The sequence below is a fragment of the Eptesicus fuscus genome, chromosome 17, assembly GCF_027574615.1.
Source record: "Eptesicus fuscus isolate TK198812 chromosome 17, DD_ASM_mEF_20220401, whole genome shotgun sequence".
Lineage (NCBI taxonomy): Eukaryota > Metazoa > Chordata > Mammalia > Chiroptera > Vespertilionidae > Eptesicus > Eptesicus fuscus.
In genome coordinates, this window is record NC_072489.1 from 45,062,359 (window position 1) to 45,076,787 (window position 14,429).

At 54.3% G+C, this 14,429-nt stretch overlaps 1 protein-coding gene across 1 annotated transcript in view; it reads right to left on the reverse strand.

The window, feature by feature from the left end:
• Nucleotides 1–5,623: 5,623 nt before the first annotated feature.
• Nucleotides 5,624–14,429, reverse strand: part of SH3PXD2A (SH3 and PX domains 2A) — a 222,551-nt gene continuing 213,745 nt past the window's right edge. Inside the window, exons 12-15 of the mRNA XM_028149383.2 lie at nucleotides 12,424–12,761; nucleotides 11,344–11,393; nucleotides 8,441–8,560; nucleotides 5,624–7,641 (exon numbers count right to left, since the gene is read on the reverse strand). Coding sequence (XP_028005184.2) covers nucleotides 5,668–7,641; nucleotides 8,441–8,560; nucleotides 11,344–11,393; nucleotides 12,424–12,761 — 2,482 coding nt within the window. The 3' untranslated portion in view covers nucleotides 5,624–5,667. The remainder of the gene's footprint in view (nucleotides 7,642–8,440; nucleotides 8,561–11,343; nucleotides 11,394–12,423; nucleotides 12,762–14,429) is intronic.

Here is a 14,429-nt window from a genome sequence, read left to right on the forward strand (position 1 = left end):
GGGACCAGGCCTGCCCAGTCTATAAGCACCAATGTGCCCAACTTCTTGCCTGAGAGCCCAGGTGCACAGGACAAAACAGGAGGGAAGCTCAAATCAGTGGGGTTGCTTTTCCTGAAATAAGGCAATAGGTCACTGACCCCATCCTTCTCTGGTCACGGAGCATGAGAACCACAGAGGCTGCCCCAAACAGGGATCATGATTTTGGCAGAAATCTCAGTAAGGTCAAGGGGGAACCCTTTACACCAGTCCCATCAAGTGTCAGGGCCCCAGGTCTAGACAGGTGCTGATGGACATGCACGTGCAGGTCTGCTGAGCTCACTGTGAGCAAGTTCTCACCCTGATCATCCTCAGAAACAAGAGCTGAGGGCCATCACCCCCCGGTGATGACATGCATGGCAATGGGTGGGAGTCGGCCTTCCGCACAGCACGCTCAGCGGCATCTCTTTTCCACAACTTTATTTGGGAGCCTGGGACGATGGCCTAGGCTGCTTCTGCTAGATCTGTTAATGCCAGTGTGAAGTTTCCAACTAAATACTTAATAAAATAATTACAAAAAATAAAAATAAAAAGACACATTGCACTCTCCAGCCAGAGTTACGTGTGTGAATAACACACACTTGCTGCCAGAAGCTGTGAGTCCTGTGGGGCCTGCCCAATGCCAAGGACTGTACAATGGAGACAGCGTGCCCGCTAGTTTTCTCTAACCCCATTCTACTTCGTTCCAGTGGGAAATTACACACACACGCACACACACACGCACACACACACACACACACACACACACACACACACACACACACTTCCTCAACACACAGCCCTCAAAAAAGTGAGGGAATCTTAATTCGTTATGTGGATGGTTCTCTTTTCCAGAGAGCTCTGCGTCAAGATTTTCCAAGGTTGGACATAGATGTAGACACTCCAAGGGGAGAGACCCACACACGGGGCACAGTCCCCTTGGCACATAGATCCATATTTGTACAGAAATGCACCAAACGGGGTGGAACAGCAAGCGTACAGTACTGGAGGTGGAAGGGACAAGCCAGCAAGGGCGTCCCTGGAGCCGAGGAGCCGAGCTCCAAGGGCTTGAACCCAGAGACCTCCCACCCTGCTGCTTCCTCTGCCTGTGCCGACTTAGGAGGAGGCCGCTTTGGTACCTGTTGTGGGCAGTTCTGTCCGCAGAGACCTGGGTAGGCCCCTCAGCTGCTTCTCCGAGACCCTCTGGGGACCGACCGTTTAGGGTGTCGAGCAGAGGCAGGGCTCACTCCTCGGCCGAAGTCACTGAGATGAATGGGTGGCCCAGGCTAGCACCAGGCCCAGCTGCAGGCTTGTGGAAATTGGTGTCTCCCTGGGATAGGCAGGGCTGAAGGCACCCACCTCCCCAAAAAAAGGATTTGGTTACGTCTAGGGTTCCTGCCCATAAACTGAACTGAGGTTACATAGTTTTAGAAAGACTCAAACATACATCAAAAGGATCATGGCCCAAACATCAGGAGGCTGGGGTGAGCGAGGGCTGGTGAGTGACTCTTGGGACAGGTCTTTCTGAGCAGCTGGCTGGAAACAACGGAAATGAAAACAAGGAACGGTTCCTGGATGTCCTTGCTCTGCTCTGAGGGCAGGGGCCCCGGGAGGTCAAGAGCCCCATGCTACTCCCCTGAATCCCTTTCTTCTGGGTGGATGACACCCAACAGAAAAAGGGGCTGTCCTCTGGCGGGGACCCTGACACCTTGCCAGGGAAGGGGGACAGGAGAGGAGGGAAAAAGATCAATAACCCGGACCACCTGTCTGCTCCACAGCTCCCACTTCTCCCAGCAGCCCTGCCTCCGTCTACCGACAGACTGGGCCACCGGGTCTCCCGCCACCGTCCCAACAAGCCCTGGCGTCCCTCTCGATAATATTGCACGTTTCCTGTCTCTCAGATTGTTTTCATTTTCGATTGAGAATGCAAAGTATTTGAAGGGAATAGGGGAAGTGAGTAACCTTAAAGAAATAATATATTAGTTAAATACAAAAACAGGAAAAGTAGGGGTTACCTTATCTTTTTTCCCTTAAAAAAAAAAAAATAAACTACCAAACCAAGGTCTAAACTTAAATAGTTCTACATCTACTCTGCAAATACTAGTAATATGAAAATAATGCTTGACCGAAATTCCCTTGTCTTTTTTTCCTTAGGTGATAAGGGTAGTAACATGCCTTGCTGAGGAAAGCGATGGATAAATGCCAGTAAAATATGCTGCTCTAACATCTGAAAGTGATTAAAATGATTCTATATAATGCCTTCGTCAAAATGGAGAACGGAGGAGGAACAAAGAGAAGCTGTTGGGGCCAGGCTCAGGGTGGATGGGGCCGAGGGCTGGCAAGGCAGGGCCCGGCCACAGCTAGGAGCAGATGGCACACCTGCTGTTCAGGGTCACCCCTCCCAGCTCCCTCTTGCTGCCCCTGTGGTCCCTTGGCCTAGTGGAAACAGCATGGCAGGGCCAGGAAGCCCAGCCAGGCCCGCTGTTATAAAGGGAGAGAGAAGACGACATTCCCCACCCCTCCCCTTGTAATAAAAGAAAAAGTCTTTCAACAAAGAAAAAGCACCAATGATGCATCTTCAGGCATTATATAAACCTCAATAATGACCTCAGAAGGGCTCATTATGATTAAAGTTGCAGTATACAGCCACACAATGTCATTTCACATTTTTAATCGTAACTAATGGAAAACTAGGTTTGGACACTGCTGAGATTTCATTTTTCTTTTTCCTTTTTTAGGCCGATCTGGTTTTCCTCCAGATGGGTCAGAGCCCCAGGCCCCTCCCTCCTCCACCTGCTGCCAGCAGTACCCTCCAACATCACAAAGCAGCTCAGTAGCTCTAGGGAAAGGCCCTCTGGCCCTGGGTAGGGCTAGGGGTCCAGGGGCACAAGGCCTGGCATCGCCTAGCCATGTCTGAGAGGGACTGGCATGCACCCTTTTTTGATTCAAGTATTAATATTCTCTTTCGGTTTGCAGGATTTGTGCTGTGCTGTGAATTAACGGGGTGATGGTGAGGGGCGAGGGGCAAAGATGGGACATGGCAATCCCTGTTCACTGCCCAAATCTCCATGCTGTCACCAGGTGGCAGCATTCCCCACTTTCCCTGGATGCCTGAGCAACTCCCAGCCATCCTCAGGGCTGGATGTCCCAATGTAAACATGATGACCACACAATAAGCTCGAAGGGGGGTGGGTAGGAGTGCAAGGATGGATGCCGTGGGGAGGTCTGCCAGTAAACTTAGCTATGGGATTTTGGGAGTCATTTCCTGTCCTTGGGCTGCAATAACAGGAGGGGATGGGATGGAGTGACCTTTGAGGTCACTTTTAATGACCATCCCTTAGAGCACTGGGGATCAAGGATGAGGGCCCTTGAGGGGCAGGGGAATGTGGGCCCTGGTGGTGGTGGTACAGAGCCCCACAGGGCAGTACAGACAGTGAGGAAGGGCAGGGGAAGGCAGGCTCTGGGGAGCACTGTGGTCCAGCCCAACTGAGATGCTCTGTGCTTGGCAGATGCGTCCTGCACTCCTTCCTGGCCTGGCTGTCACGTTATGATTGAACTGGCTCAGTGCAGACATCTGAGGAGTGAGGCCGCTGGGGCCCTCCCCCTGGAAGATAGCTACGTGGAAGGTCCTTTAACCCGACAGTCACTCTACTTTTAAATCTTATTTTAAATAATCATAAATTACTTTTTTTTCTTTCAATAAATATGTGCTGCTTAAAAATGAGAAAAGTATATACTGCATCTTTAAGTAATGCACTTTGCTCTCTGGGTTTCTTTCCATTCCACCTTATTAAAGTGCATTAATTAAAAAATAATGAACCACTTCTTTATCATTATTGTTCAAATAAGTCCAAATAATATTAATATGAAGACACTAAACCACTACCATTAGTACTGCAATCTAGCAGATTAACTCAACATCCTGCTCTATTTAATACTGTCCAGCAGAAGAAAAATAACTAATTTCCATTTTAAACAAACTCACAAACAAAACAAAAGGAACAAAATCTCACCACGGCCCTTTAACAGAGAACATGAGCAGTTTGCTATAGCTGCCAGGCTTCAGTGTACGGGGATGAGGACGGTCAGAAGGGGGCGCATGGGGTACAGAAGGCACAAGACCTGGGTCCCATGCTCATCTTCAGGCAACATTTCCGTCCTGGGTGGGAAGCAAACACCAACCCTTGTCCAGGATTCTGGCAGCTGAATCGGCGGCTGTGCAGCCCGACCTGTCCGAAGTCAAAGGCACGTGTGGAAATCCACTCCCGGCAAAGGGCGCGTCCTCGGGAAGCCGCCTGGCTTCTGGAGGGTCCCCTCTGAAATGTCAATGATCGAAAGACCCGAAGTTGACAGGGACTTGATTCTCTCGCTTCTCTCTTCCCGGGGGCACTGCCCCTCGGAACGACCAGGTCAGCGCCTGGTCCGGGGTCCTCCATCTCCTTGGTCCCTGTGGCATCGCCGGCAGGCTGGTGGTGTTTGCTCCAGTCTGGCCTGGGGGCCCAGGTGGGGGTCCCCTCAGGCTTTCGGTCCTGCCCAGGTGGGAGACTGTACACAGAATGGCGGTCACCCAGCAGCCCGAGAGCCGCCTTCGCTCCTGAACGAGACCCTCCTCCCTCCTGGGCTGGGCACGCACCAGGAGGTGTGTGCCTCGCGGTCTGGGAGCGGGGGCTTCTCAGCCCCCAACCCCTCAGGCACTGTCCACACAGTGGAAACCAAACGAAACGACTCCAGCTTGTGGAGGGGGAACATGTGAAACACAAACAACCACCAACCTCCCACCCCCATCCCCGTCCCCTGTGAGGCTGACCGTCCTTAGGCCCCCAAACAACCCCTAAAATAAGACCAAAACCCAGGGCCCAACCGAGAAGCCCCAAATCAATAAACCTCCCAAAACATGCAAAGAAACGGCCCACCCAGAAATATCCAACATAAAGTCTGTGCAGCCTGAGAGAGACCCCGGCTCTGCCCGTCCTCTGTAAATGGGGCTGGCGGGTCTCCATGGGCGCCCGGGCCCTCTCCTCAAGGTCAGCGACAGCGAAGGAAGGTGGTCCTTGCTGGCACCTGGGGAACTGCTTTTTCTTCAACTGACAGACACAGACAGTGGCCTGGCCAGGGACAGGCTGAGCTCGCAGGAGATGCCTCCAAGCCCCAAAGCCAGAGGCGTCTTCTACCACACCACCCGTGGTGGGCGGTGGCAATCCCCACCAATGGCACAATTCGCCATTACAGTGAGGATGATGCCCGGGCCACCCCTGGTGACAAGCTGCCAGCACCCGGAACCGGGCTAGGCTGGGGCAGGGCACGGAGGCCCCTAGGACCACATCCTTTCCGGATCTGCAGCCAAGGCACAACTGGGGTTTCCCACTGGCCTGTCCCAGATGGTGCTGAGCCCATCGGTGAAGTCACCAAGGGGCACACATGGGGCTCAGCTGTCTCACCTCTGGTCTCAGGCCTCCTGCTCAAGGTGGCCCCCACCAGACCCTACCTCCCAGCCAGGGACAGCCTGGAGGCGAGTGTCCTTGAGGTCACACCTTCTGCAGGGTTTAATGTTGTCCTCCCCCCACCCCTTCCCCCTCCCCCTCCCCCTCCCCTTTCCCTATTGTCTTCATCTCACCACTCATCCACACTCAGGCTGGAAGGACCCATGCCCCGTTAGTTCTTTTTCTCCAGGTAGTTGGAGGGCACCCAGCCTTTGAAGGGCTTCACCCCGTCTAGGATCTGGCAGTACCACCAGCCATTGGGGTTCCTCTCCAGGACCTCCATGGACACACCCTCCTGGAAGCCCGCTGTCTCCTCGTCCCCCTCGTAGTCCGCGATCGACACGTACACATCTTTGAGGTTGTTGTGGATGAACTGGGACTTCTCGATAGGCTTGGGGCGCACGGGGGACACGGGGATACCATTGCGCTGGGTGGGCAGCAGAGGGCTGTCTGAGCCCTGGCTGGCAGACCGCTCGGCCAGGCGGCCCTTGGCCTCTGCAGCCGCCGAGCGGGCGGTGCTGAAGGAGGAGTTACGGCGGACGCCTCGGAGGCCATCGGTGGCTGTGAGCGACTCATTCCTCCGGAGGGCGCAGGACAGGTTGTTGTCCTTGGGTGGTGGGGACACGAATACCGACTGGGGCCTCACTGCCACCTGCCGAACCCCATTCCTCATCTTCACCACCCCAGCACCCGAAGTCTTGCTGAAGCCCCCGGGAGGCTTGGAAGGGATGGGCGGCGTGGCCCTCTTGCTCTGGTTGACGGTATTCAGCGCTTGGACCCGCTTCTCGATCTTCTCCAGGCTGTCCGACTTGCCCTCCTTTAGCTTGCTCTTGGCGGTAACTGCATCCGGCTCTTTGCCAGAGGGGTCAGGTGGCTCATTCTCACCCAGCACCAAATAGTGGGAAGGGGCCCAGCCCTCCAACTCCCCAAACCTCACATACCACCAGCCGCTTTCCAACTTCTCGAGCACCTGCACCTCCACGCCCGCGGGGAAACTGATCTCCGAGTCCTGGACCTTCTGGTAGGCACTACATGTCATGTAGGAGGTGGCCTGCCCTTCCCGCCCCTTCTTGGTGGGACATGGGGGTGTGGCAGCTGGGAGGGTGATGAGGTCAGCTGAGCCTCTCCTGGACCCCTCGTTGGGACCCTCGGAGGCTGTCTGGGGGGGCAGCTCTGAGTCCTCACTCTTGGAGCCCTTGAGGCCTCCCCGCAGCTGGCCTGTGGGTCTCAGCTGGCGCCGTAAAGTGCTGATGTCCATCTTCTCTTGACTCTGGGACTCCGCTCTGTTCAGGAATGGCTTGGGCCGGACAGATGGCTTGGCCCGAGCACAGGAGGTCAGCCCGGCCTTCAGGTCAGCATCCTTCTTGGCTCCGACCTTGGGGGTGCCGCGGATGCCTGCGTCCGAGGCAGACCGGGGCTTCAGGTCGCTGCTGGGCTTGGACAAGGAGGAAGAGGAGGAGGAGGAGGAGGAGGAGCAGGTGGTGTTGATGGTGATGGACGAGGAAAAGGAGGCCGAGGAGTGGTTCTTTCCCAATTCCGCCTGGGCGTTTTTCTCCGCCTTGAGCTTTAGGAGCGAGGATGATTTGGGGGAGTCTGATTTGGGGGAGTTTTTCCTGGCAAGGGACAGCGGGGAGCCTCCTGGGGAGTCACTGTCCCGGGAGGACCGTCTGGCTGACAGGGTGTCCTCTGCACAGGGCCGGAAGCCCTCGTTCTCATAGATGGTCTCCTCTTCCAGGGCCACGTCTTCCGAAGACCCGCCCACCTTGAAGCGGGCCCGCTGCAGGGAGGGGGCCGGCGAGGGCCTGTGGGGCTGGGCCAGTCGCTTGTCCCCCGAGCCTCTGTCCTCCGTGGGCTCCTCACTCAGCTCTGGCTCCGAGTCGAAGCCAAAGGCAGGGATGTCATACTCAGGCTCTTCGTACTTGAGCTTCAGCGGGGAGTCCTGGCTCTCGGCAGTGCCTGCCGGACCCTCCTCAGCCTCCTTGGGCTTGCTGGGGGGCGCCGGTGGGGGTACCTTGGGCCGGGTCAGGGTGCTCGTGCGGCGGCTCAGGTTGGGCTTCTTGCGCTTATCGATGTAGGACGCGGGGGCCCAGCCCTCCTTCTCACCGATCTGCACGTACCACCAGCCACCCGAGTTTTTGTCGATGACCTAGGGGGAAGGGGCGGGCAGGCCAGTGAGTTGGGAGGATCACGGAGACCCTGTGATGAGCTGGGCTAGGAGCTTCATTCATACCGTGGCTCTAGGAGACATTATCTCTATTTACAGGTGAGCCAACTGAGCCACTGAGTAAGTGGCCCAGGGCCCAACGTGGTGAGTGATGGGCCGAAATTCAAACCTAGATCTCTATCATCTCTTAGTTGCAGGTGGCGGGGCGGGGGGGGGGTGTGGGGGGGGGGCTCCTGCTGTTCAGGTCCCTCTCCCCTGGCCCTCCAAGCCTCTCAACATGCTGGTCGGGCTGGCCTCCTCTCAGATCCCTGTTCCTTCTTCCCCTAAGTTACTGCACTTAGAAGAGGCACTGTACCCAGTCCCAACAAAACCCAACTGCCAAGGACCCATATGTATAAAAAGAACCATTCCACCACTCCCATCCTCCTCCCACCTCCGATATTGCTAGGCCTTCCCTGGGTGACCCTGGAAAGGGTTTCTCAGGTCGGAAGAGAATGGGAAGATGCAGGTGAGTTGAACTGGGAGCTATGGCCTGAGGCCAGAGCCTCCCTACAGAGCCTCCCAGCTGTCCCCACTGCCTGTGGTCATTTCACTGCACTGGGCGGAGACACGAGTCCTGGGTTGTAGTCCTGACTGTGGCCCTTACTAGCTTTATGGACCTTGTTTCTGCGCCGTCCCTGCTTGCCCCTCAGGCACAGTGCCAGGAAGACAGAGAAGGGCAACGCGGCAGGTTTCGGACCAGCCTGAGTTAAAACCCCCAGCCTCAGGGCCCAAGGCTCACCTCTGCCTTCTGTCCACCCCGGAAGCTGATCCCGTCAGAAATGCAGGACTGGAATTCGGCAATGGTGTAGTACTCCACCTCAACAGAAGGGGGCTCTGGTGGCTTCGGCAGCTGGAACCCCTGAAGCAGAGAAGGACTCAGTGAGCAAAACCCACCTGATCAGACGGTAAAGGCAGTGAGCGTGGCATTTACAGGACAGCAGCTGACCTGAGTATCTGTCATTCTCTTCACTAGGATTTCTAAGAATACCTAGGACTCACTTGAGACTTGTCTGAGCCTTCAAAACGATCAGTTAGTAACAGTAATGTCCACCCTTCCATCTCTGGAGGTCCAGTTTTCAGAAGCCTCAACAGCTAGGTCCCAAAACGAAAATTAAAAAAACGGAAAAATCATTGTAACCAAGTCTGTGTACACTGCCTTGCTGGAAAGGACAACCACTGTTCTTAAGTCTAAAAGAGGAGCCGCTGGGGTGACATCCGGCTGCAGGGGCAGAGCTGGGACATAGCCACCTCCACGGGTGGGGTGTGAGTGAGGGGGCGTGGGACTGGGTGCAAAGACCTTGGTTGGCCATCACGACGCTGCCACATGTCAGGCAGGCACTGATTACACTCCGGACCCTCCGCCGGTGGGCCGTGGAACACCCTGGAGAGCCTGAATGTCTTCTTCACACGCTGGCACATCAATATCTAACCACAACATTCAAGGACATTTAGAATCTGGCCACGGCCAATGACTTGTGAACCTCATTCATTTATTTTACAAATGTTTCCTAAGTGTCTCCTGGGTGTCAGACTCTGGTCTAAGGCACTGGGCATCCAACAGTGAACCAAAAGGATGACACCCCCATTTGCCCTCACAGAGCAGATGTTCTAGTTGCACCTGTTCTCTCTTCTGCCCAAAAGGTACTTCGTGCCTCTCCATTACGCCCAGTATGTCCTTGTATCACACAAAGAGGTTAAAACAAAACGTTTCTTGAATAGGATGTGTGTGTGTGGAAGACTGGGGAGGGGGAAGTAGCTGTGTTGTAACAAGAAGACCTCGAAAGACCTCGGCCTTGCAGCTGGGCACATGTGGGCTCCAACCCCAGCTCAGCAATTTACCAGCTGTATGGCCTTAGCCTTGACCTCGCTGAGCCTCAATTTCCTGACCTATACAATGGAACTAAAACAGGCTCATTAAGAGGATTGCTGAGAGCTTGGCTGGCATGGCTCAGTGGTTGAGCATCAACCTATTAACCAGGAGGTCACAGTTCGATTCCTGGTCAGGGCATATGCCCGGGTTTCGGGCTCATCCCCAGTGTGGGGCCTATAGGATTCTCTCTTATTGATGTTTCTATCTCTCCCTCTCCCTTCCTCTCTGAAATCAATTATATATATATATAAAATTATTTTTTAAAGAGGATTACAGAGATAAGATACTAACTTCTGGTCCAGCCAGGGGCACAGGAAGAGCTCCATAAATAAAAGCCAAATCTAAACACTCCTCCTGAAACACCACCCTATCCTCTGCCTTCATCATCCTTCAAGGCTCAGCAAGTCCTGATCTAGCCAGTTACAGCTCAGCTGCCTGGGGTCAGAGTGAGCGAAGGTGGGAGGACTGGGGTCCACTTTCCCTACCCTGTTGCCTGGCCCTCCAGCCGTGCATGTGAGCAGATGTGGCCCAGGCCCCAGCACAGCCCGGACTCCTGGCCAAGTGGGATTCGGCCGGGCCTAGCTGGAAACAGCAGCCCTGCCTCAGCAAGCCCTGCATTTGGTAAGTGTGGAAGGAATTACCCCATTCTTGCCAAAATCAAGTCTGCCCAAACATAATTAGCTGGGCCAGAGAGAAATGGCAGGAAAGAACTCGCTGTTTAGTTGCGTAAAACACAGGGAAAAGGGAGACAGAAACTCCGCTGGGGCTGATGGCCAGGGCAAGGCGGTCGCGTTTCCAGGGGCCAAATCTTCAATAATCCCGTTCACTGAAGGCCCGCGTCTCCAGGAATTGCCGCTATCCCCCAACCCTGGGCCGACGGCACTGATCGCAGTAACCCTCGTGTTAGCCCAGATGTGACTTCAGAAATCTGTTTCCACACGGAGTCACAGACAGTCCCCACAACGGTCCCATCAGCCCACAGTACCTATCGTCTCATTTCATCCTTATGACAGCCCTAGGAGATGGCTGGTACTTACAGATGAGGAAACTGAGGCTTGTGGGGGGAAGCAGTTCAGGGTGGAATATGAATCCATGCTTGGCAGACTCGAGCCTCATTCTTTCCACACATCTCACTGCCGCTGATAACAGTTCTCTGCTCTAGGGCTCTCGGCCTGCCACCAGCATCACCGCTGGCCCCAGCCTAGCACCCTGAGTGCACAGCTGTGTCCCTGGGTACCAGGAAGTCCCACCCACAGGGCACCCCAGTAGCACTGAGCATCTTTAAGCTTTAGCATAAAAGCCAGCCCTGGCCATCAACCCCTCCTCCTGGAGGATGCTCACTGGTCTGCCCTCCGCCCTCCTGGCTCTGGCATCCACCACCTCCATCGGGCATGCCTAAGCAAGGAAGGCAAAGCTGAAAGGTATCCAGGCTCACATGGACAGCAGCTGCATTTCAAGCCCCTGGCAATGCCCTGGCTGGACACTCTCGCCGGCCAGTCTAAATGTTTATGTCTGCCAGTGCAGTGGCCGGGATGGATTTATTTAGCTTTGGAGTGCAGAGCGTTTTTGATTATAAACTGTCTAGCTAGGTCCCCCAAAAGGTTGGAATCTGCAGGCTTCCCTCTCTGCCCCCAGCCCCACAAAGCTGAAGGCCCAGCGGGTTCCTGGGAAACCTCGGGACCAGCAGGCTTCGCAGTGAGACAGCCAACTGACTGGGGCTGCTGCAGCGCATCCCCAGGAAGGGACCAAGACAGACGAGGTGTGGCACCTACCAGGCTGGATTCTCTGCGAGGTGGAGGCCTTGTCCTTAGGTTGGGGGAGCCTGGAAGAAGACACATGGCTTAAAGAACGCCAGCCAGACGCTGGGCAACATGGCCTGTACCTGCTTCCCTGGGCATAAGCACCCCCTGGTTCCGGGAAGTTCCTGCATGGACCCATGCTCTCACTTCCCTGGCTGAGCTGCCGGGGGTCCATGGACCCTCTGAGGTGATGTGCACATTGTGAAATGTGCAGACACAGAGGAGGCATTTCTGAGGAGGAAGGGTATATAGCTTTATCCAGGTACAAACTTTATCCAAGTTTGGAGCCGAACCCGTGTCTCTTGGGCGCTCGGTACTGAATCCCTAGAAGCTGGCACAATTCCAGGCTAGAGGGGATGCCCTCAGAAGATTTCCCAACTGCTTGCCTAAAAGACTGCAGGCACAGAGCTGACTTAACCATGTTTAGAATCAAAACAGCTTTCCTCCAGATTTAAGGCCGGCTGGACACACACAGAAGCTCGTCTCTCATAATAGAGAACAGTTTAACCCCCAAACGAAGGCTCTGTGAGCCAGAGACACGTGAGATTCAGAGGGTGCCGGAGAGCCGGTTCCTCCTGTGCGAAGGAAGGAGATTCCTGAAGAATGCCCCTTAAAAATACGCTTGTGCGGAGAGGTAAAGTCAGCCCGGCCATGTCTTTTCGGTTTCTAGTAACTGGGGGAAGGCGGGGGAAGGCCCAGAAAGATGTTCCTCTATCAGCAAAGCAGCCTTGCACCTCCGGCTCCTTTCACAGCCCGGGGGCTACACTCATCTACAAAGTGAGCACTCCCGGCTCCCCACCAGGGACGGGAATGCCAGCACCTTTGACACTCATGTAATTTATCTTCAGTGGAGCAGTGGGGAGGAATTGCCTTGTCCACTCCTGTAATTAGCATGAGACAAGTGGACAGAGTGAGGCTGGGGTCAGGGGGTGTCAATATATCAAGAAGAAAATGATATGGGGGTCCTGCACACCCCTCTAGCTTTCCTGGCACCCCATGCCCACTCTATAAATTGCTCTGCAACAAGGACCCGCGGCTCAGTGAGGCTCTTACTGATCTGGGCCCGCTGAGGGGCGATCCTGGCCACAGCTGGGGAGCCCTGGGCCAGCTTGGAGACGGTCCTCTCGGGGATCCCCAGGGCGCTGCCGTTGGAGGCGTTGCAGAGGATGGGCAGGCTGATCTCCTTCTTGGCAATGGGGACCTCTGGGCCCTCGCCTTCCGCTGGGGGAGTCTCTTTGTCCCCTGATGTCTTCTTGTTCAGCAGGTTGCTGATCTCCATGATGTTCCCGATGATCTCCACTGGGCCTGCCAGATTCTTCTTCCGAGCTGGCAGGTCATCCTTGGCTTTCTTCAGGTAGGAGGCTGGTGCCCAGCCTTCTTTGCCCAGGTACCTATGGGGGACGAGTGGGACACGGGGCATTAGAGCACTGAGGCCTGACCTCACACCCCTCCCAGGCCCAGGCTCCATCGGGCCTTGCCCAGCAGAGCCTTTTCTACGGTGTTCAGCAGACACTGGGCATTCCCACTACTCCCGAGAGAAGTGGAACTGGGCAGGTGGAAAAGACACTTAGAACACCACTTCTTCCCATCCCCTTGTTCTCTGTGATCCCTCTTGGTGTGAGTTCTCACACTCTGCAAAGTCAGGCAAATGTGGGACCTTCAGGTTAAAAGATTCCTCAAATTGTGGGTTGCCCGAAAGGTAGATTTCCTAACAGCCTGCTACCTTGCAGTAAGTAGAGGGCCATTGTAGAGATAAGAAATGAGAAGGTGTCTTGAGTTCAATGTCCTATTGGAAAGGGAAGTATTGTTATCAGAGAGGCGAAGAGGTAGCCCAGGTGAGTTAGAAAACCCGAGTTCTGTTCTTACGGCACCTTGGACAAAGTCCCTACCCAGGAGCTCAATTTCTTTCTCTTGAGCAAAAATGCAGGGGTAGCCCTAGTTGGTTTGGCTCAGTGGATAGAGTGCCGGCCTGTGGACTGAAGGGTCCTGGGTTCGATTCTGGTCAAAGGCACATGTCCGAATTGCGGGCTCGATCCCTAGTAGGGGACATGCAGGAGGCAGCCGATCAATGATTCTCTCCCATCATTGATGTTTCTATCTCTCCCTCTCTTTTCCTCTCTGAAATCAATAAAAAAAATATATTTTTAAAAATGCAGGGATAGAGCCACTGCAAAAATTTATCCAGAAGGATGAACACATTGAGACCAACCAGGAAGATATCTCTAAAGAAGAGTGCCTGAGTGGGGGAAGTATTGGTACCACGCAGAAATAGCAGACAAATCAAGTTCACAGAACAAGTCCACCAACAGACCAATGCTAAAAGGAACATTTCAAATTAGTGGGGTAAGGATGGATTAGTCAGTGAGTGATTTGGGGACAACTGGTTATCCAGTTAAGAAAAACAAGTGAGACCCTGGCCTCACACTGTATAGCAAAATAAAAATGCAAGTTGCGAATACTTGCCGAATCTGGAGAGGTTGAGAATAAAGCACATGACTGGATAAGAGTAAAACCTCTGGTATGGCAAAACAAAAACAAAATGAAAACAAAACCCCAAATCCCATAAACAAGAGAAAAGGCAAACGACAGGGCTGACTTAATTTTAGGTGATTCAATGACTTCTGAAAACAAGCTTTCCCCTCCTTTTCCCCCTCCATGGGGTTGAGCTTCTACCCAAACCCACTGGGAGCTCATTTCCTCGTCCAGCAGTTGTCCATGCCCCCGAGTCTGGGCTGTGCTGTCCCTGTCTGCTTCCCGGGACACATCTGGCTCTGTGGAATGGCTCCTCCATGCCAGATGTCTGACAAGCCCCTCTCCCCTGCCTCTCCATCTGACCTTGCTCTTGGGCACTCATTAGGTGGGAGAAAAAGGAATGTGAAAGAAGTTTCTATCCGCATGCCTTGAGCTTTGCTGGAAAGCTTGGGTAGAGGTGGCTTTTCCTGTGTATGCCACGGGTACAAGCAAACAGGCTGACCCACGCTCGCCCATCTGGCTCCCTGTTTGGGGCCTGGAAGGCAGACATCAGTGAACAAATGGATGAAAACCATGGAGCTAACAGA